We start from the raw sequence: 21,041 nt of genomic DNA on the forward strand, positions 1-21,041 counted from the left end.
CAGAGTGATCGTGCTGATAACGTGTTATAAAAAAACTAGAATTTTATTGTATCGAAGAAATTTAAATAAGGGCAAAATTTTATACCCGTAGGAGAAGATAACACTGATAACAAGAGAGGATGTGTTATTAGAAGAAGAAGGAATGGTGTGTTTACAATCGATCGAAACGATCGTTTATATAGAAGAGAAATTCACTGTGCAAATAGTGCAGCGGGCCCCACATCTTTTATATTTTTCAACATTTGCGGCTAATCTTTCATAACATTTATCTATTTATTTTTTTCGGTTTTTACACAAATAAACTACAAAATTAGTACTATTAATTTATTATAAAACGCGAGCCAGGCCCCACATTATTTTTTTTGGCGGCTCTCTGTAAACGACTCAAGAGATTACATTCATCGCAACTTCCGGCTCTCTCTCTTTTCACCGGTGCTCGAGCTTCTTCAATGGCCGTCTTGCACCCACCGCCGCTTCCGTGGAACGACGCACCATTAGCTCCTCCGGGCCGCTACAATCTTCAAGGCTTGATGGAGAACCACGGTAATTTCCTTTTCTTTTCTTTTGTCACATCTATGTTAAGTTCTTCAAAGCACTTATGTGATTCCTAGTTTAAGAAACGTATACACACGTAATACTTCATGTATGAACTGTGATATATACTTGAACATCTTTTGTTTTAATCGATTCTTGACAATCATTTTTAACATATATAGATTGTTAGTACTTGCTGATTCTTGAGATATGTTTTGTTTATTTACATGCATGTAAAAAGTTGATATATACACACGCAATACTTCATGTATGAACCGATATATACTTGAACATCTTTTGTTTTAATCGATTCTTGACAATCATTTTTAACATATATAGATTGTTAATACTTGCTGATTCTTGAGATATGTTTTGCTAATTTACATGTAAAAAGTTGATATATACTTTGATCATTTTTTTAATAGATTCTTGAGATTTGTGTTGTTGATCTTTAATATTATAAAAGTGAATAGTACATGTAGAAGTTCATGCATGATGTGAGTGAACACACGCTCTTTGCTAAATAAATTCTTGTTGTTTTTTTTTTTACAAATAAAAAATGAAACGTGTTTATCATTTTGAAATTCTTACACCTCTAGCGTAACCATTTCAACACCATCTACTCTACTAACAATTTAGGTAAAAAGAGTCCTTATTTTTATCCGAAATCTCAGCCTAACGTGTGGTGTGGATATCACAATTTTTTCTAATGATCTAATTGTATACGTACGTGTTTGATCAATTGTGTTTTAATAATTACAAGAGAAAGGATGAAAATAGAGCAGTTCGAGTAATGTAAGAGTTTTGTTTGCTTATACAAGTCGTTTTTTTTGGTGGAGGGTAAATGAAGTTATTTTCAAAATCTAATATAAGATTGCCTTTATCTTTAAATTTCTTTTTTCTGCATGTAAAAATGATTTCACTCTTATCTTATGCTTTAAATTTCCAATCATTTTTCTACATTTTTTCTTTATTTATATTATATATGAACAGTGTTTACATAATGAACAAATAATACTTGGTCGATGTTAATCCACATTTTTCTGCACTATTGTCGATGTCTTCCTTCAAGGGACCCACAGTTCATTTTATGCATCGAGCATCGTTAACATCGAAAATACTTAATATATACATTTCTGTAATTTCTGTGTGTTCGTTTATGTTTTGTTTTTCATTTTCCTGACCATACTTTTTTTCATTTTCCTGACCATACTTTTTTTCATTTTTTACAGCATTTGTGGGTGAAGCGGTAATTGAGTCTGCTGTTGGGTGGTTGAACGCTGCTCAGATCGAGTCACTCTTGCTTGCGGCTGAGGCCAATTTGATCCCCATTTCTACAGATCCTGCACCAGAAGGGACAACAGGTTTATTTGTGTACAACACTAGAGCGTACAACGACCACAGGTATGTTAATTTGTCTCCCTAGTTTCAGTTTTATATATTATTTATGTTCTGCTTTTTGTAACATGCAGAATGTATCATCATGTTGGTCCAGCATCTCTGATTGCAAGACAAACTCTTGTCAACGGTGACTCTTTCGTTAAAATGGGCGAGGCCATTGGTTTTAACAACAACCGCTATCGCAAACGTGTACACCGCAACTTCGATAGGTATAAAAATCTATTTTTCTAAGTTTTTTTTCTTTATTGTGTTAAAAAGTTAATTATAATTTCATTTGATATAGGTTCGATCACTTGGCGATTATCCACTACAGGTTCATCGGTCTCCACGAGCTTTGAAAGGTTACATAACTACTTCGTTACCTTCCGTTTTTCTCTTTTTTGAATTTGGCATGTGGTATTTATTGTAAGCAGCTTGGTGATTAGTACTTTTGGTGATCTGATTTCTTTGCTTTACAATGTTCATGTGGATAGAGAATAATCTGTAGGGGTTATGTTCACTGGCTCTTTATTTTGATGCAAATATGCTAGAGAAAGGGTTAGTGTGAAATGGGCATAGGTACTGCGTAAGAGTATCATAAACTTCATATTTACCCAGTCAGATACGAGTCCAAGAGTAGCAGAAATAGTGGACTAGTCAAGGAGAGATTAGGTGGATGATCGTTGGTCATAGGGTTTATACAACCACGTACTTAACAATAGAGTTGTCACTTACGGATTTGGCTAGTCCATTAGTGTCATTGTTAATACTTATCGTATGCTTAATTCAGGTTTGGGCTTTCTTTATCGTCGGGTTTTTGAAACCACTTCTGCATTAAAGAAAATAAAACCACTCGTCCTAAAGCTTTGATACTTTTATTTGTGGTGCAGTATATCGCCAGAGTCATTGCTTGGAAGCTGGATTGGAAGAAGGATGTGCTCATATTCATAGGAAAACGTGTCATTAAGGAATTACCAGATTTCTTACATTTTTAAAAAAACTGTGTTCTTATCTTAGGTTTTTTGTACATTTACATGATTTACATTTACATTGTTTTTATCAGGTCTGAATGATTGAGTAGGAAGGTTCTAAACTCATATATGTAACCCTGAATATTTAGATTGGTTTCAGTTGAGTAGTCAATATATAACATTCCATAAAAAATCAAAAACATCTTATATATTAAATAATATATAAAAAAATTAAGTTGTAAGTCTATAATTTTAACATTTTCTAACGTCCATGGTTAGAAGTAACTTGCTGAAGAAGCTACAATGGCAGCTTATATTGATCAGTATCGGTTTTGGTTTTGGTGTTGGTTTCAGTATGGTTCTGGTGTCTGACGGAAATAGCCCCTCCAAATCCAAGAGGAGCGTTCAACAATGGGTTTCAAGTAGCGATCATATTCGGTTTTGTTGTTGCAACGATCATTAATTACTTCATTGCACAGATGAAAGGGAACATTGGATGGAGAATCTCTCTAGGGTTAGATTGTGTCTCTGCAGTGATTATCATGATGATCGGAGCTCTGAATCTTCCTGACACTCTAAACTCCCTCATCAAACGTGGCTTCCCTGAAGAGTCAAAGCAAATGATTCGATCTATCCAAGGAACCGATGAAGTAGAAGAAGAGTTTCAAGATCTCATTGATGCAAGTGAGAAGTCTAAGCAAGTGAAACATCCATGGAAGGACATCTCAGTTCCACGTTACAGACCACAATTGATCATGACTTGCTTTGTTCCTTTCTTCCAGCAGCTTACCGGAATCAATGTCATTACACTTTAAGAGCCCGTTCTGTTTTAAACCTAGGGTTCGGTAGTAAAGCCTCGCTCATATCGGCTATGGTAACTGGAATCATCGAGATCTTGTGTACATTTGTCTCTGTTTTTACAGTTGATAGGTTCGGAAAAAGAGTTTTTTTTTTCCTCCAGGGAGGTATTCAGATGCTTATCTCTCAGGTAATACAAAATCTAACCATAACCCTACTTTACGTTTCTTGGCAAACACTCAATCTCTCAAAAATCATCATTTGTGTTGTAGATCGCTATTGGAATCATGATTGGAGTCAAATTCGTAACGGCTGGAACAGGGAACATACAAAAACCAGCTAACAAATTTGATTATTTACCTTATCATCTTTGACCAAGATGATGTATAGATCTCCAAAATATTATTTGACTACAGAGGAATGATGAGCAACGTGCACTCGTCTTTAAAACGGCACCAACAAACTACTCTCTCTCTCCATTTCATTTTAGTTGTTGTTGTTTTATGTTTGTGTAAACAAATTAAGAAAACATTTAATTTTATATATTTTTAAAAAAATCATCATTATCTATAATACCGAACCATATTTCAACTAATAAAAAATAAAGTAGCATATAAATTCATAAATTTTGTATTGAAATTAGGGGTAGCCAAATTAATCGAACCCAAAACCCCAAATCGAGTCCAATCCGATAAAAACGAAACTGAACCGATCTGAATCTGACATAAATACCAAATAGATCTTGTTTCATGGTATTTTGGGTTACAAGTATTATCCGAACCGAACCTAAATAGATACCCGATAGAACCCGAAACATTCACAGTCATAAAAAGAACTTGTACCAAACATGATCTCAATTCCTAATTTGTATCCAAAATACACTAAGATATTATTGACATCTAAAATGAATATATATTACATGAAGGTTGATGGTTGAAGGTGGCAGTTGAAGCTTGAAGTTTTTAGATTTTGGTTTTGTTTTCAGTGAATAATGTTTTGCATGAACTTTTTTTCAAATCGATTTTACTTATGTTTTGTTTACAAAATTGGTACAAATCAGGTATTTTAAAACCGAAGAACCGATTTTACTTATATTTTGGTTATAAAGTAGATACATATCAGAAAATATTAAACCGAAGAACCGATTGGGACTCGGAACCAAAAATTCATCGGGTTGTACCGGTTCTTTGAAGATTTATTATCTTCAACCTGAACCCGATAGAACCCGAACCGGTCCCAAACCAAACTTTCATATAACCTGAATGATTTTGATAAACATGAAAAACCGAGACCTGATTGGACAAAACCGAAATCGATTGGAACCCCGAATGCCCAGACTTAACTGAAATTATAAAATGACACTTTTTAAAAATGAAAATTTTAATCTACAACGACAACTGAGTTGAAACTGAGTGAGTATGTCTCGATCTCTTAAACCACTCATTTTGAGACAGTACATACTTGTGGTTGAACCTTTTGAGATTTTAGGCTTTTTGATATCACTTTTTTTTTTTGGTCTACAAAAGGATATTTTTTTTTCACAATGGATAGCACACATTATACAAAAGTTTGCATCATATATAATCTGTAAGAAATTGCATTGTTTGAGATAATCTCAGATTTGAATGTATAAATCTTAAAACCTTAACCAGTATGATAAGTTGCTTCCACAACCAATGATTTTAATTGTGGTTTAGTGACAAGTCACTGACAACCAAACATCGTGTGGCTTTTAATAAAGATACAACTTGTTTTGTGTTATAAACCATATGATGGATGTCCATAACCGGCCCATCCATAAGCCGGCCCAATACCTAGAGAGAGAGAGAGAGGCGGCCGCAGCAAGAGGAGAGAGATAGAGACTGCTAGGAGAGACAGCAAACCCTAGTTTCCTTTTACTTGTATTTGTATATTTTCCATATTTGTATCTTTCCATTTATCTATTTGTAATTCTCATATATAAGGGCACCTTATGTTATGAATAATAATAAGAACTTACAGATTCCAATCTCTTAAGTTTACAACACGTTAACAACACGAAACTCTAAATCCTTAAGTTAATACCCAAATCAACAAACTCTAAAACCCTAGCCGGCTTGAACCCTAATCTTCCCGGCGAGAAACCTAAACCCCGATCGCGATACAAACCATCCCGATCCCTAACCTGTTCGTGACCAGATCAACCCGATCTCAGCTCATCCAGCTCGCGTTTCCAACTTGCTCCAGCTCGTTCGCGACAGACGATCAAGGCGTTCCCGATCAGACGTTCGCAACCCGATAGACGCGATCCCGTTCCTGTTTGCTCCAGCTCGTTCGCGACATCAGCCTCAATCCGTTCGCGACCCGATAGGAAGCAGCTCGATCCGATAGGAGTCAGCTCGCGTCCCGTTCGTGTTCAGCTCGCGGTTCATCCTTCTTGGTGGTCCGGTTTCAACAAACATCTAGGTTAAAATGTAATTCGAAATCTAAGAACATATGAATCGAATTTGGATTGTTTGATAAGGAATGAAACCATAAAGCCTAATCTTTATGATAAAAGCCATAGGATAATAGATCAAACCCTAATGAGTAAATCGAAGCTCTAAAATTTGATACCCTAAACCCTAAATCATGTTCCTACATGATTAAAACTCCAAATCGGATTTTACAAGTTAAAATCCGATAAACCCTAACCCTATATCTATAAACCCTAAATAATATAAGTATTATAATTAATTATACTATAATTATCAAATCACATATTAAAACCCTAATCGGATATTTTTGAAATCAAAATTGTTTTCGGTTTTGATCATTGAGGTTTTAAATCTGATTGAATCTGATGCTATGTTGCTAGAATTTTTTGACAGTTAAGTTGCTAGATTTATTATTCTCATCCTGCTAGTTTAATAATTCTGATCTGTTTAAGTCTTTATTAAATCCGACCTACTTTTTTTTATTAATGCTTTGATCACAGTTAGGATTGATAGATTTATTTTCTCATCCTGCTTGGTTAATTGTTCATCTGATTTAAAATTGATTAAACCGACCAGCCAGTTAAAGCATTGATTGAATCCGATAGGTTGCTAGCTTGCTTTGCTTATATAATCCGATAGGTTGATAGATTCATGATAAAATCTAATGTCTTGAGGTTTAAGATTGTATGTTAGGTTCGATTTTATTGATTGATCTGATTAGAAATCATGAAACCCTAATTCAAGTCCTAACCTTAATCCGCAAATCTAAAACTTGAAACCCTAAATTCATTATGCTTATGAGTTCTATTAAATTGATTGATCTGATTATATGTTTTTGAGGTTTAATAAATTCAGATACTAGGTAGATTATTTACACACGGTTTATGCTAAATACCAATCAGCCTTGAAACTGATTCATTGAAATTATGCTTGAAATCTATATTCTAGTATTGCTAAAATCAGCCTTGAAACAGATTGAGTGATTAATTGAATCCGTTTTTGCTAGTCTTGATAAACCATAATATTATGAGCACATAGAAATCGTATTGCTGAGACTTGCTAGAAATTGACTGATTGATTAAATGCTTTTAAGATTGATAGTTTCATTGTCCTCACAAGATTGAAATCCAAATTGATTGTTTTTAAGAATAAGGCCGCATGAAAAATTATACCTAAATATTGAGTGATATATGATTTGAGATGTCGAAAATCAACCTGGATTTTGCTGCCCTAAATCTCCCTGGAGATAATTATTTACAGTGGGTATTGGATACAAAGATTATCCTAAAGTCATAAAGACTTGGTGAATGTATTATAGAAGGCAATAATGCAAATGAGAAAGATTGATACAAGACAATATTAATTATTCGCCATCATCTTATTGAGAGTCTCAAAGATCAGTATTTGACAATTGAGAATCCTCTAGACCTTTGGACAGAATTCAAATCGAGATATAATCACCAAAGAAAGGTGTTATTACCAAAAGCTATGGAGGAATCTCAGAATCCCGGACTACAAGTCTATGGATGAGTCTATTGCTAGCTAAGCCTCCAATACTGATGAGAAACAATGAATTGAGACCTCCTGGATCAACCCCATTACCTGAAGCCAATAAGGTCGCAAAGGAAAAGAAAGAATCCAAAGAATCTAACCACGTCCAGGATGATAGACCACACGGCCATGGCCGTGGAGGATAGAAAGGATGTGGCCATGGCCACTATTATACATTTGGCAGTGAGAACCACTATGGCAAAGGCCGTGGGTATCCTTTAAACCACAAAGCTCAACCAAATCAGTGTGCCATAGATGTGGAATGGGGAACAATTGGGCTAAGATATGTAGGACTCCCAAACATCTTTGTGACCTCTATCAAGAGAGTCTGAAAGGAAAGAATCCTGAAGCTCATTTGGTATATAAGGATGGTAACGATGATTTTGACCATGAAAGAGATGATTCTACGGAATATGAAACTTCTGATTGCCTAAAAGAATAATGTTGATTTCGACTTCTATGTTTGTTTTGCTTTTATACTTGCTTTGTTTTATCACTTTGAATTTATTTTATTGCTTTATTTGCTTCGAACTTAATAGAAGGAATGAATGATTTTTTAAATATATAAGTTTATAAGAAATATAGTTGCGGGTATAGTCATTCTCATGATAAGCTACGACCAGACTAAAGAAATTTAATAATTTATATTCACTCATAGAAGCTCATTGAGTTTAAAAGATATAAGAGTGGTTTCCATATTGAAACAATGGGCAAAGGAAATAAAATGTTCTAGATATATAAAATTCGCCCAAAACCATAGAAAAATAGTCGAAACTATACCTGTATTTTCTACTGGTCTTTACTATGCCAAGATCAGGATGATAGAGGCTAAATGCCTGCGAAAAATATTCACTTTATGGCATAACCGGATTGGCCATCCTGGTTCAAACATGATGTGAAATTGATATACAAATGGGCACACATTGAAAGAAAGAAAGAGTTATCCCAAAGAATCTCACGTGTGTAGCATGTACACAAGGGAAACTCATTGATAGGACATCACCAGTCAAAAAGACTAAGTAAATAATAAACTGGTGAATACATGTCTCAAGCGTTTAAATGATTATGGTATATCCATGGGGGTAAGTGTGGACAATTCCGTGATACATGTCCATACCAAGTACGGCTTGGCCGAAATCTTTTATTAAACGCATACAGTTGATTGCTAGACCAATACTTATGATGTCAAAACTCCCAGTCACAGCTTGGGCCACACGAAATTTACATGCATCTAAGTTAATACACATCAGGTCATTTAGTGAGCATAGATATTCCCCATCGATTAGATAACGGGTCAAGAGCCAGACATATCCCATCGTAAGACATTTGGATGTGCCGTCTATATACAAATTACTCCACCACAGAGAACTAAGATGGGACCTCAAAGGAGGATGGGAATATATGTTGGATATGATTCTCCCACAATTATTAAGTACCTTGAGCCAAATATTGGTGATCAGTTTAAGGTCATGTACACGGATTAGGGGGAGAAAGTAATAAGCTGGTAAAAGAGTAAAAGAAATTACATGGAATCATACATCCTTATATTGGCAAGATCTTCGGACTCAAGAATGAGATTTAGAAGTCCAAAAGATTATACAAAAGCTAGCTTAAACAATTGCCAGATTCCGTTACTGACCCGAATAGAATGACTAAGTCATATATACAGCTGTAAATGCACCAAATTCGAATTGATGTTCAAGAATGACACAATCAAGTTGCTACTGAGTCTAAGGTACGTTTGAAACGTGGTAGACCAATAAGTTTCAAAGATAAGATCCCTCAGATATTAAAGAAATGTGCTAATGAATCCGTGGACGAAGGAATCCTAGACATGGTCGATCCTAAGATGGACAAACTTAAAAGCCACGGCCGTGGATGAGGAAACCATAAACATGGTTGTACTTAAGGTGCCTAACAATGAGGCTTGGGATGCCAAGCTTCAGGGTACTGAAGGTCATAATGAAACCTCAATAAGTTATGTCATGTCCGGGACACAAATGGAATAAGAGAAAGAATGTCGACATTGATGATATATTTGCATGCAGTGTAGCACTTGAGATTATGAAATGAATGAGGATCATGAACCCACGTCCATACATGAATGCACTCAACAAATCAGATTAGATCAAATGGAAAGTGGACGTGGAGTTAAGTTCATTAAGAAAAGAGAGGTTTTGGTCCCATAGTTCAGACACCTCTAGATGTGAAACCAGTTGGACAAAAAAGAGTCTTTGTGAAAGAAATGATACATGGCGAGATAGCAAGAAATAAGGCACGGCCATATGCACAAGGATTCCACAAAGACCAGGAATCAATTATGAGGAGACATACTCCTCTGTGGTGGATGCAACAAACATTTAGATTCCTAACAAGTCTGGTCATAAAAGAAGAAAAATAGACTTGCGGTTAAAGGGTGTAGAAACCGCCTACTTGTATGGTCCACTGGATAATGAGATATATATATAAAAGTCCCAGAATGTATTGAGTTGTCAAATGCAGCAAGTTCTCGAGAACTAAAGTATATAAGTATATGTTAATGATCTAAAATATCCTAGGAACCTCTAGAGAGACTTTCAAACGATTATCTAAAGAAATAGATTGAAATGAAAATTTTGGACAAACAAAGTTTTGTTTAGGATTACAAATTGAACATTTTAAAAGATGGAATCCTTGTGCATCAAAGGACTTATAGAAAGGTATTCAAACGGTTTTAACATGGACCAAAGCTCACCCATTGGGTTGTCCCATAAGGTCCCTTGGTCCGGACACAAACCCATTGTATGTCCCAAAAAGGACATAGTCGTGAGTACCCCTGACTTGGACACGGATCCTTTGGTCCCAAGAAGGACAAGAAATATGTATTTGGTCCGGTAAAGTCCCTTACCCAAGTGCCATTGGCGCCTTGATGTAATAGGCAAGCCAACTAGGCCGGACATGTGTTCTTGCTGTGAATATCTTATATATGTTTAGCTCATGTTCAACCACGAGGCACTGAAAATAAAGACATACACGTCCCTTACCTTAAGTACTATTGGCGCCTTGCCTTGATGTATTTGTCATGTCATACACATCCGGACATGAGTATTGATGTAAACCTATTGTCTAGGTTTAGGTCATGTCCGAACATAAAGGACTGGGACATGATAAAATACATCATATGTTACCTACAAGGAACTAAGAATTTGAGATTACGTTATACTAACCAAAACCCAAAAAAGGGTTAATATGTTTTGATTGATACATGTTATCTCTCGGATCCACAATGATAGATCCCAGGCAAGTTATGTCTTTGCAACGCGGTATCACTACTTTACCTTGGTATTGAGACCATTAGTCATTGGCGTCCATGAAGCTCAACCATCAGGTTGGGATACGCCAACTTAAGGACATATACAGAGGTACACATCAGGAGGAGTAATACATGTTGTACTCTTTTTCCTTTATCATGGTTTTGTCCCACTGGATTTTCCTGATAAGGTTTTAATGAGGCAACATCCAAAGCGTATTACAAACTCTGAATGGTTATGACATCCAAGGGGGATGTTATAAACCATATGATGGATGTCTATAACCGGTCCATCCATAAGCCGGCCCAATACCTAGAGAGAAAGAGAGAGGCGGCCGCAGCAAGAAGAGAGAGAGACGGCTAGGAGAGACAGCAAACCCTAGTTTCCTTTTAATTGTATTTGTATATTTTCCATATTTGTATCTTTCCATTTATCTATTTGTAATTCTCATATATAAGGACAACTCATTATGAATAATAACAAGAACTTACGGATTCGAAATAGTTTACAACATTTTGTGTTTAAACGTTGAGAGAGAGAATTTTCTAACAGTTTTTAGTTAAGGAATTATTTCATTATAAAAACACTCAAGGCTTTTGACCCAAAAAAAATAATACTTAAGGGTTAAAAATAGATAGGCTGATTTTTGAGGGTTTCTTTCACTAATATATAAGATCAGAAGGTTGACAAAAACAAAGATAAATAAAACCTATAAAAAGACACGAGATCTACGGAAGCAGATAAGATCCAGAGGAATAGGCCAGTGGAAGACCAATAACAGCTGTTCTTCTTTTCCCCGACCACAACGTCACTCGACAGTTGATTCAAATCCTATAAATTCCAACTGCTCTTCTTCATTTTCAATATCAAACGTTTCTTGCCTTATTCGAACAATATCTGCTCTGCTCAACACTGACTCTTCCACGACGTCGGAGAAATGGCTGGAGGGTTTGTCAGTCAAACGCCGGGAGTTCGAAACTATAATTACAAACTGACACCTAAAGTGTTCATAACATGTTTCATCGGTGCTTTTGGTGGTCTCATCTTCGGATACGATCTCGGGATCTCAGGTTTTTTTTTTTAAGTCTTGTTCTTCTTTGATCTGATCTAGGAAATATTGGTTGTGTGATTTAGGTTTTTTTTTGTTATTGCTTGTAGGAGGGGTAACCTCAATGGAGCCGTTCTTGGAAGAGTTTTTCCCTCACGTGTACAAGAAGATGAAGAGCGCACATGAGAATGAGTACTGTCGTTTCGATAGTGAGCTTCTCACTCTCTTCACTTCGTCTCTCTATTTAGCGGCTCTGGTCTCTTCCTTATTCGCCTCCACGATAACCCGAATTTTTGGAAGGAAATGGTCTATGTTTCTTGGTGGTTTCACCTTCTTTGTCGGCTCTGCTTTCAACGGCTTTGCCCAAAACATAGCCATGCTTCTCATCGGTCGTATTCTACTCGGTTTCGGTGTCGGATTTGCCAATCAAGTAAGTTTCTAAAAATGTTGTGTTAATAAATGTAGAGTCTACACTGGTATTTTGAGAATTAATAAACTAATATATAGAATGGTAGATTCAATCCAGTTATCGCCAATTGATTTTAAGTTGAAAATTATAATATTTTATTTCCTCCATTGATAGAAGTAACTTGATAAAGAAGTTACAATGGCAGCTTATACTAATCGGTTTTGGTTTCAGTCTGTTCCGGTTTATCTGTCGGAAATGGCACCTCCGAATCTTAGAGGAGCGTTCAACAACGGGTTTCAAGTAGCAATCATATTTGGTATTGTTGTTGCAACGATCATCAATTACTTCACTGCACAGATGAAAGGGAACATTGGGTGGAGAATCTCCCTAGGGTTAGCTTGTGTCCCTGCAATGATGATCATGATCGGAGCTCTGATCCTTCCCGACACTCCAAACTCCCTCATCGAACGTGGCTTCGCTGAAGAGGCCAAGGAAATGCTTCGATCTCTCCGAGGAACCGATGAAGTGGAAGAAGAGTTTCAAGATCTCATTGATGCAAGCGAGGAGTCTAAGCAAGTGAAACATCCATGGAAGAACATCTTGCTTCCACGTTACAGACCACAGTTGATCATGACTTGCTCCATTCCTTTCTTCCAACAACTTACCGGAATCAATGTCATTACATTTTACGCTCCCGTTCTGTTCCAAACCCTAGGGTTCGGTAGTAAAGCCTCGCTCTTATCAGCTATGGTAACGGGTATCATCGAGCTCTTGTGTACCTTCGTCGCTGTTTTCACAGTTGATAGGTTTGGAAGAAGAGTCTTGTTCCTCCAGGGAGGTATCCAGATGCTTATCTCTCAGGTAAATACAAAATTCTAACCCTAACCCTAGCTCTGCTTTATGTTTCTTGACCAACACTCAATCTCTCGAAAAATCGTTATTTGTGTTGTAGATCGCTATTGGAGCCATGATTGGAGTTAAATTTGGAACAGTTGGAACAGGGAACATAGGGAAAACAGATGCTAATGTTATCGTGGCACTGATCTGCATCTATGTAGCGGGTTTCGCCTGGTCATGGGGACCGCTGGGATGGCTGGTCCCTAGTGAGATATCTCCACTAGAGATCCGATCAGCAGCACAAGCCATAAACGTTGCGGTCAACATGTTCTTCACATTCCTTGTAGCTCAGCTCTTCCTTACAATGCTTTGTCACATGAAATTTGGACTATTCTTCTTCTTTGCGGTGTTTGTCTTAATTATGACAATATTCATCTACTTGATGTTGCCTGAGACGAAGAATGTACCAATCGAAGAGATGAATAGAGTGTGGAAGGCACACTGGTTCTGGGGAAGGTTTATTCCTGATGAAGCTGTTGGTGTTAGTGCTGCTGAGTTGCAACAAAAGGCGGTGTGATGATGATGATGATGGAACAAAGTTTTCTTTGGGCAAAAGACTTGTGAGAAAACATGAAAAGAGAAAGGTGATGATGATTCAAAGGATGAAATAAGAATGAAATGTCGAATAATGTGTTTATTCTTGAAAGAAAGCTGCTCTGCTTTTGTAAAGCAGAGACTTAGCTTTCACTTAGTTTGTTCTTTCTTCTTTATTCTTTCTTCTTATTAAATTTCTCTTTGTTGCAATTGAAGTTTCGACCTAACATTCCTGTTAGTATTTATTTGGAAAAAAGAGTTATAATGTTAAATCGAGAAACAAGAATAGTCAACGGTAGATATTTCAGCTGTATCAGAAAGTGCTGGTTACCATTTTCTTATATGATTGGAGTAACCGTTTCATCGAGGACGTATCTGCTCCACCTTCTCTCTAAAAGGAACCACCGCATCTCTGTCCGTTTTCCGGCGGTCGCTGCCACGGGCGGCCGCTGGACATCCGTCCGTTGTTGTTTTCTTTCTTTTTTTCGCCGTTCCGTCCCTCTATCCTTCGTCGTCCCTGTTTCTCTGCGGTTAGAGGGAGTCGTGTGTCTGGATCTCAGATCTGGTCGACCCAAATACAGATCTGGGTTTGCGATGGCTGTGGTCGCTTGAGGAAGGCTTCTACCAGTACTGTGTCTAACCTTCGTCCGTCTAGGGTTTCCAGGTGGTTTTCCCGAGCTTCAGGTTCGCTTCTCCGAGTGTGGTGGCGTGTGCAGCTGGAAACCCAGATCTGTATTTGGGTCGTCTTGCTTCTTCGGTGTTGCGTTTGTGTGTCGTGTGAGGCGCTGTGTTGTGTGGAGTTGGGGCTCTTGGTCCGCCAGATTCTGGTAGGCTCTGTGTCTCTCTGCTTTCTCTGTGGTGTTGCCGCCATCTTGGTGGCCATTGTGGAAAGGTGAGTGAGGTTTACAAGTGTATGTGACTTGACGTATTGCTTGAGCTTGGGAGTTCTGCTTCTTTTCGTTGAAGTCATCTTCAGTGGTTTTGATCTTTGACGATAAGAACCTTTGCGAGACCATTTCTAGTGTTTGAAAGGAGATAGATGTTTTTTCTGGAGCTTTTGCTTCAGTGATGGTCGATTGCCGCTGATTTGCTCGTGTTAATGTTGGATTTGGAGTGGTTTTTATCTAGTTACCGGCTGTTGAATAAGACGTAGTCGGGAAGCTTTCTTAGGCTTTGCCTTAGGGTGATGGTATGATGGTGCGTATGAGGCGCGTGGAGAACTCTTTCAAGGTCCAATGGCGAGACTTAGTTGGGATTGAAGGGTGTTTACAGCGACGGTTAAAGATTCTAACCTCTTTTAGTTCAGTTATATGTATTGGTGATGTTCGTGTGCTTCCAGTCCTTCTTGTTACTCCTTTCTACTGGTGTTAGTGGGTGATGAGGTCTCGCTAGGTAAGTTCATCTTCGAGTGCATGGTTGAGCATTCCTTGCTGAAGCTTGGTTATCACTCTTCTGCCTTTTGTCTCCTTTTTCTTGGTTATATATTAGCTTTAAGAGTGTGTGTTATTCTTTTGGCTCCGGGTGGTACTTGTTACCTTGCCGGCTCTTGGCTTCGGGTGGTACTTGTTACCTCGCCGACTCTTGGCTTCAGACAATATCGTTATTGTATGCGTGTAACCGAATGTTTGATATAATCTTAATCTACCGGATGACAAAAAGGAGTAACCGTTTCATCATCCACCACCGATTGAAGAACTTCTCTGTTCCAACACTTTTTAAAGTAAAAAGTAATGAAACATTCTTAAAAGTAATTTATGACGTGTAACTTTACTTTGAAAATGACGATGGTTTTAGGCTTTTTGGCCATCAATTATGAATTGAATTACATAAATTGGATTCTGATATTATATACAGTACATGAATATCCTAAACTAATTAGATTTAAATGGAACTGACTCATATTTCTTACTTAAAATGTTTTTTCATATAAATTTTATCTTTATTAGAAACTTTCATAGTATAATCGACCAGAGACAGAACCGAAATTCCTTCAAAATTCAAAACATATTTTACATGGGCCTTTGGTGGGTTGAAGCCCAAATACTTTAATCATCGTTGGGAGGGGGAGAGTTTTGAGTCGGCCACAAACGTTTCTCTCTCTCCTAGCGACGGTTCTTTTCTTCCTCTTTCTCTCTCATCTCCCCCTCTGACCAAATTCCACAGATTCCGTCATGTCCACCGACGGAAACTCCACCGCCGCCGCGGCGGTTGAAAAGATGTTCTTCTGTTACCAGTGCAACCGCACAGTCACAATCTCAATCTCCTCCGCCTCCTCCGATCCCTTCTGCCCTCTTTGCTCCGGTGGGTTTCTCGAAGAACACGACGAACCAAACCCTAATCCACCCCCAAATCTCAATCCCGGAGGAGGTTTCTTCCCCATGGCCGATCCTTTCTCCACCTTACTCCCTCTCCTATTCGGCTCCTCCTCTTCCTCCACCGCAAACCCGAGCTTCTCCGGCCAACCATCGATGCAGCCTCGCTCCACGCGAAACGACGCGTTCGATCCGGTGTCGTTTCTCCAGAACCATCTCCAGCATCTCCGATCCAGCGGCACGCACGTGCAGTTCGTGATCGAGAATCACCCCTCCGATCCGTCAAACCGAATCCCGGGGAACCTCGGGGACTACTTCTTCGGCCCTGGACTCGAGCAATTGATTCAGCAGCTCGCGGAGAACGATCCTAACCGCTACGGAACTCCTCCGGCGTCGAAATCGGCCGTCGACGGGCTGCCGACTGTTAAGGTGACGAAGGATATGCTGAGGTCTGAGATGAACCAGTGCGCTGTTTGTATGGATGAGTTTGAGGACGGTGGGGATGTGAAGCAGATGCCTTGCAAGCACGTGTTTCATCAGGATTGTTTGATGCCGTGGCTGGAATTGCATAACTCTTGTCCGGTTTGTCGGTTTGAGTTGCCCACGGATGATCCTGAGTATGAGAGTAGGGTTCAGGGTCGAGGAGGGGAGGCTAGTGGGGTTGGACAGGGGGCTGTGGAGACGGGGAGGAGGTTTAGTATACAGGTGCCTTTACCGTTTAGGGGACGTGATGATGATGCTTCTGGGTCGGGAGCACCTGGAACTGGAGGTGGAGCTAATCTTGAGACCAGGCGGGATGATTTGGATTGAGGTTTGTGTCTCTTGGCTTACTAAAGAATCCTTTGCTTGAACTAGACTACTTGCTGTTTTATGGTAGTGTGGCTGCGAGAACTTTGTCGATGTGTGGCTAACTATGTTTAACGTCATGCTCGGGTCGTTTCATCGGTATGTATTAGCTTGAAGTTGAATTTTCGTGTTAGGCATCTGTTTTCCAATAGTGAGCTCGAATGTTGCTGTGCTTGATCAAGAAGTTGTATAGGGATAGAGTAGTTCCTGGCTTGCTCTTGCTGCTCCTCTCTGTTAGCAATAAATATCACTGCTTATTAGATATCTTGGGCTTTCTGAGTAATGCGCTAACCTTGGATATTGGACTCAGTAGACGTATTAGTCACGGAGATATTGGTCTTAAGGTTTATATAGTTGATACTTTTGAGATACAACTTTTTATGAGCAATAGTGTTGTTATTTGAGTTAGCATTTAAGGATTTGGCTTAATCCATTAGTGTAATTGTTAATGGTTATCGTACTTCCGGTTTGGACCTTTCTTTATTTTTGGAAATCACTTTGCCTTTGAAGACAATGAAACCACTTGTCCTAAAGCTTTGCTACTTTCATCTGTGGCGCAGTATGGTCAGAGTCATTGCTTGTAGATTGGATTGGAAGAATGATGTGCACAAGTTCTCAGGAAAAAAAAAAGTGACGTTGAGGTTTTACCATATTTTGTACATTTACCAACAAAAAAAAAAACACGTTCTCGTCTGTACCTTTTTGGGATTATAACGATTGTGAGTTAAAATAAAAAATCGCAATATTTCATTCAAATGCTGTTTTGTTTATTTTCTCATCCCATGATTGGGGTATGTGAAATCGAGATCCCTATACACGATTTTGATTCACTCATCGAATTCTGAACATATATGACATACAAATTGGGACACAAAAGACTGAAAATATAAAGTGGCAGACAAAAGTTGATTGATAAATATCTAGAAACAGTCCCTTGTGGTGTGTTTTGTGAACTTTGTATCAAACGACTTTACAGCTTTTTGTTTTCAAACTTATCCTATATTACACGTAGTCACAAATGTGCAAGATTTTTCCCATTGCTTTTTCAGTTTTTCTTCTTATATGGCATGTATGATGCGGGAAGCAGCGGAATCTCATTTTCAAAAGGCACACTTAATTACCACATGCGATATGTTACCCGACACGATTAGTGTGGGTTATGTTCTATACTTCTATATATGGATAAACTCGTAGAATTAAATAATGAGGAATCTGGAATATTTGGCCTATAGGGATGATGATATATATATATCTAACCACAAACTAAAAAACAAGCTATGTGGGATTAATCAGAGATTGCTTACAATTAAAATTAAGTAAACCCCTTGCATAAGTCACGTGCACCTCATCTGGCTGGTAACCCTAAGTTTCAGTCTTTACAGTTTACGTTATCAAACTGATGATTGGTAGCTCTGTTTCTCTTCTCTCCGGCCACTCCGCTGCAAAAATAACCAACGAGCAAACGAGTAAGGAGGACGCAAAATGTTGCGTGGCGCCCCAAAAAACCATCTCTAGGTTGAAAATAAAATTAAAAGTGACATTGTTGATTCAGAAAACGTCTAATTGTTTCTATAAGAAAATTGTTATATGTCCAATCATATTCTTATATGCAAGGAAAAAGCATTTTTTTTTTTAAATAAGGAAAAAGCATTGGCGTCTCACGTTTCAATGTAATAGTGGCCACTGTCAAATCCACATGAGAAGGCATTCGAGGATCATACACGGCAGTCTTCTGGATTCCATTGTTACCAACTTACCATAACATCTTTTAAGCAAAAAAAAAAAAAACTTACCATAACATCTTTAAAAAAATTCGTGTGTGTAATTATAGTAGCAACGCTATACAAAAGAAGATACAGTTTCTTCATTTGTGTTATTTATTCATCATCTTCATGAACATCTTTAATTTGGGTTGACCCAACCAAACCCAATCTTGATTTGGACATGAAATCTAAACATCGAAAAAGATGGGACATCACATGACGAAACGTAGTAAGCGGAAAAAAGAGAAAAGAAAAAAAAGAAACGTAGAAAGTGGCAAACAAAAAACTGATAATGTATCTAAAAGAAAACATATCACATAAACACAATCCTTTTGTGTTTGACCAAAAAAATCCACAATCCCTTGTGATGTGTGTTTAACTCCTTTTGACCTTCTCATCATCATAAAAGTTCATCACTTTATTAACCCTTTTGTTTCTTGATAATTTTTTGGGTGAGTGTAAGAGAGACTTGCAACTGAAAACGGGTTTAGGATTTTAAGCATAATAGCAACTTTGCAATCACGATTCCCCCCAACGCTAGGTGACATTATAATGTGGTCGACATAAGAAAATATGATTTTAAAAGGCATATATACTAATTAATAATCACATGGTCAGACATAAGAAATTATGATTTCGAACGGCATATCACTACAATAAAACAACAAGGATTCTAAGGAAAAAAATCGTCGGAATTTCGTCGGAATATCGTTATTCCGACGACATACCGACGAAACAAGTCGTCGAAAATAATTCGTCGGAAATAATTCCTCGGAATTTCTTCTTTCCTCGGAAATCCCTCGGAAATTTCCGACGGAATTCCGAGGAAACAAACTTCCGAGGAAATTCCGAGGATCACTAGTTTGTCGGAAATGTCCTCGGAATATACCGAGGGAGAACTTCGTCGGGATATTTCCTCGGACGTTCATCGATCGATGCGTTTTTGAACATATATACATCGATCGATAGGAATATACCGACGAACATATTCCTCGGAATATTCCGAGGAACATGTCCCTCGGTATATTCCGAGGAAACGGTTCCTCGGAATATTCCGAGGGAAATGTCCCTCGGAGGAACAGGTCCCTCGGTATATTCCGAATGTTTTTTTTATAAACAGATCGATCGATGGATTTACGTCCAAAAACGCATCGATCGATCGAGTAAAAAATATAATTAATTTCCTCGAAATGTAAAAAATATTAATTTTTTTAAAAAAATAAAATTTCTGAAATTTAAATTCGAAAATATGAAATTAAAATTAAAATTGAAATCATATTAATTAATATTCAAAGTTTCACAAATAAAAATAAAACATTCCGAGTTTTTGGGAAAAAAAAAACTACGGGTCTGGCACGTCCGGGAACACCTCGTTCGGGTACATCCTCTGCATCATCTCCATCATTTGCTGGTTCAGCCTCCTCTGTGCCTCATAGCCCGCCTGTTGAGCCGCCATCTGGGTCTCCAACAAAGATATATGATCATCTTTGTCATTCAACTGAGCCGTAAGTACTTCTGGATCAACAAAGGGCGGTGGTGCAGAAGAAGGAGGAACCGACCGGGTCCGACGACCCAAACCGACCAAACGTCCCTTCTTCTTTGGAACCGACTGAATAGAAAATAGCCAAATTTACAAATTTAAACCAAGAAATAAATGAATTGAACTTTTAAAAAAAAAAGAACTTACGGACTCAACGATTTCGTTGATTCGAAACCGGGACAAGTTGGTCGAAGCCGTCGAAGCGTCATCCTCGGTTTGAAGCTGAGACACTTCGTCTACCACCTGAGTTTGGACCAGGTCGACCACGTCCCTCACAAGACAGTCATCAATCTGGCCGGTCTTCTTGTTGGTATACGCCCTCCTCATTAGGGCGAGATCATCAACCGGCTCGCCATCATTTTCTTCCGCCTTGAAAAAAAACATAAATTAAAGAAACATTAGAAATTAGAAGAAATGCACAATAAATTAAAATTCTGAAACTCAAATAATTAAAGAAAAAGCGGTTGAACTTACCATGCGATCTCCCAGAGTGGCAATAGATTGAGCACCCAAGTTATGCTTGTAGATGGCCTTCCCTTTACGGTCGCTCCTGCGGTTGGTGGAGTTGGTGGAAGAAGTTTCTTTCGTCTCTTCCATATCCCAATGCGCACACAACTCCTTCCAGACCGTGTCGTTCATCGACTTTGGGACCTTTTAATAATAAAAAAAAGAAAATAGTTTAATAAATTAAAAAATTGTTTAATACATTAAA

At 38.1% G+C, this 21,041-nt stretch overlaps 3 protein-coding genes and 1 long non-coding RNA gene across 6 annotated transcripts; 3 read left to right on the forward strand and 1 right to left on the reverse strand.

Moving 5' to 3' along the window:
- Positions 1 to 382: 382 nt before the first annotated feature.
- On the forward strand, positions 383 to 4,462 carry LOC125574962. 2 transcript variants are annotated; one of them, XM_048753200.1, is made up of 5 exons: positions 383 to 543; positions 1,767 to 1,938; positions 2,007 to 2,144; positions 2,219 to 2,276; positions 2,805 to 3,011. In XM_048753200.1, the coding sequence occupies exons 1-4, from the start codon at positions 450 to 452 to the stop codon at positions 2,271 to 2,273; spliced, it is 459 nt and encodes a 152-aa protein (XP_048609157.1). In that variant the 5' UTR covers positions 383 to 449; the 3' UTR covers positions 2,274 to 2,276; positions 2,805 to 3,011. The 2 variants fall into 2 exon arrangements, 1 of the variants encoding a protein (XP_048609157.1); XR_007321455.1 differs by lacking the exon at positions 383 to 543 and adding an exon at positions 3,956 to 4,462 and having other exon boundaries at positions 1,635 to 1,938; positions 2,805 to 3,873.
- Positions 4,463 to 11,719: 7,257 nt separating this feature from the next.
- On the forward strand, positions 11,720 to 15,520 carry LOC111204549 (sugar transport protein 4-like). Its single transcript, XM_022699588.2, has 4 exons — positions 11,720 to 12,050; positions 12,139 to 12,458; positions 12,669 to 13,298; positions 13,390 to 15,520. The coding sequence occupies exons 1-4, from the start codon at positions 11,918 to 11,920 to the stop codon at positions 13,849 to 13,851; spliced, it is 1,545 nt and encodes a 514-aa protein (XP_022555309.1). The 5' UTR covers positions 11,720 to 11,917; the 3' UTR covers positions 13,852 to 15,520.
- A 394-nt stretch (positions 15,521 to 15,914) lies between these two features.
- On the forward strand, positions 15,915 to 17,782 carry LOC106385842 (E3 ubiquitin-protein ligase RING1-like). 2 transcript variants are annotated; one of them, XR_007321456.1, is made up of 2 exons: positions 15,915 to 17,125; positions 17,587 to 17,782. XR_007321456.1 is itself a non-coding variant. In XM_022699589.2 (2 exons), exon 1 carries the CDS (start codon positions 16,040 to 16,042, stop codon positions 16,988 to 16,990), a length of 951 nt encoding a protein of 316 aa, XP_022555310.1. In that variant the 5' UTR covers positions 15,919 to 16,039; the 3' UTR covers position 16,991; positions 17,587 to 17,782. The 2 variants fall into 2 exon arrangements, 1 of the variants encoding a protein (XP_022555310.1); XM_022699589.2 differs by having other exon boundaries at positions 15,919 to 16,991.
- Positions 17,783 to 18,269: 487 nt separating this feature from the next.
- On the reverse strand, positions 18,270 to 19,406 carry LOC125584541. The gene is made up of 2 exons (XR_007321457.1): positions 18,689 to 19,406; positions 18,270 to 18,465 (listed from the first exon to the last, which is right to left on the reverse strand). It is a non-coding gene; the product is annotated as an uncharacterized LOC125584541 (long non-coding RNA).
- Positions 19,407 to 21,041: the final 1,635 nt, after the last annotated feature.

The sequence above is a fragment of the Brassica napus genome, chromosome C3, assembly GCF_020379485.1.
Source record: "Brassica napus cultivar Da-Ae chromosome C3, Da-Ae, whole genome shotgun sequence".
Classification (NCBI taxonomy): Eukaryota; Viridiplantae; Streptophyta; class Magnoliopsida; order Brassicales; family Brassicaceae; genus Brassica; species Brassica napus.

What these genes read in the sequence shown, in the direction of transcription:
- LOC106385842 (XM_022699589.2), top strand. Translation starts at nt 16,040, where the DNA reads ATGTCCACCGACGGAAACTCCACCGCCGCCGCGGCGGTTGAAAAGATG.
- LOC125574962 (XM_048753200.1), top strand. Translation starts at nt 450, where the DNA reads ATGGCCGTCTTGCACCCACCGCCGCTTCCGTGGAACGACGCACCATTA. An exon ending in AGAGCGTACAACGACCACAG is followed by an intron (nt 1,939 to 2,006) that starts GTATGTTAATTT and finishes TGTAACATGCAG; the next exon opens with AATGTATCATCATGTTGGTC. An exon ending in GTACACCGCAACTTCGATAG is followed by an intron (nt 2,145 to 2,218) that starts GTATAAAAATCT and finishes CATTTGATATAG; the next exon opens with GTTCGATCACTTGGCGATTA.
- LOC111204549 (XM_022699588.2), top strand. Translation starts at nt 11,918, where the DNA reads ATGGCTGGAGGGTTTGTCAGTCAAACGCCGGGAGTTCGAAACTATAAT. An exon ending in ATACGATCTCGGGATCTCAG is followed by an intron (nt 12,051 to 12,138) that starts GTTTTTTTTTTT and finishes TATTGCTTGTAG; the next exon opens with GAGGGGTAACCTCAATGGAG. An exon ending in GTGTCGGATTTGCCAATCAA is followed by an intron (nt 12,459 to 12,668) that starts GTAAGTTTCTAA and finishes TTTTGGTTTCAG; the next exon opens with TCTGTTCCGGTTTATCTGTC.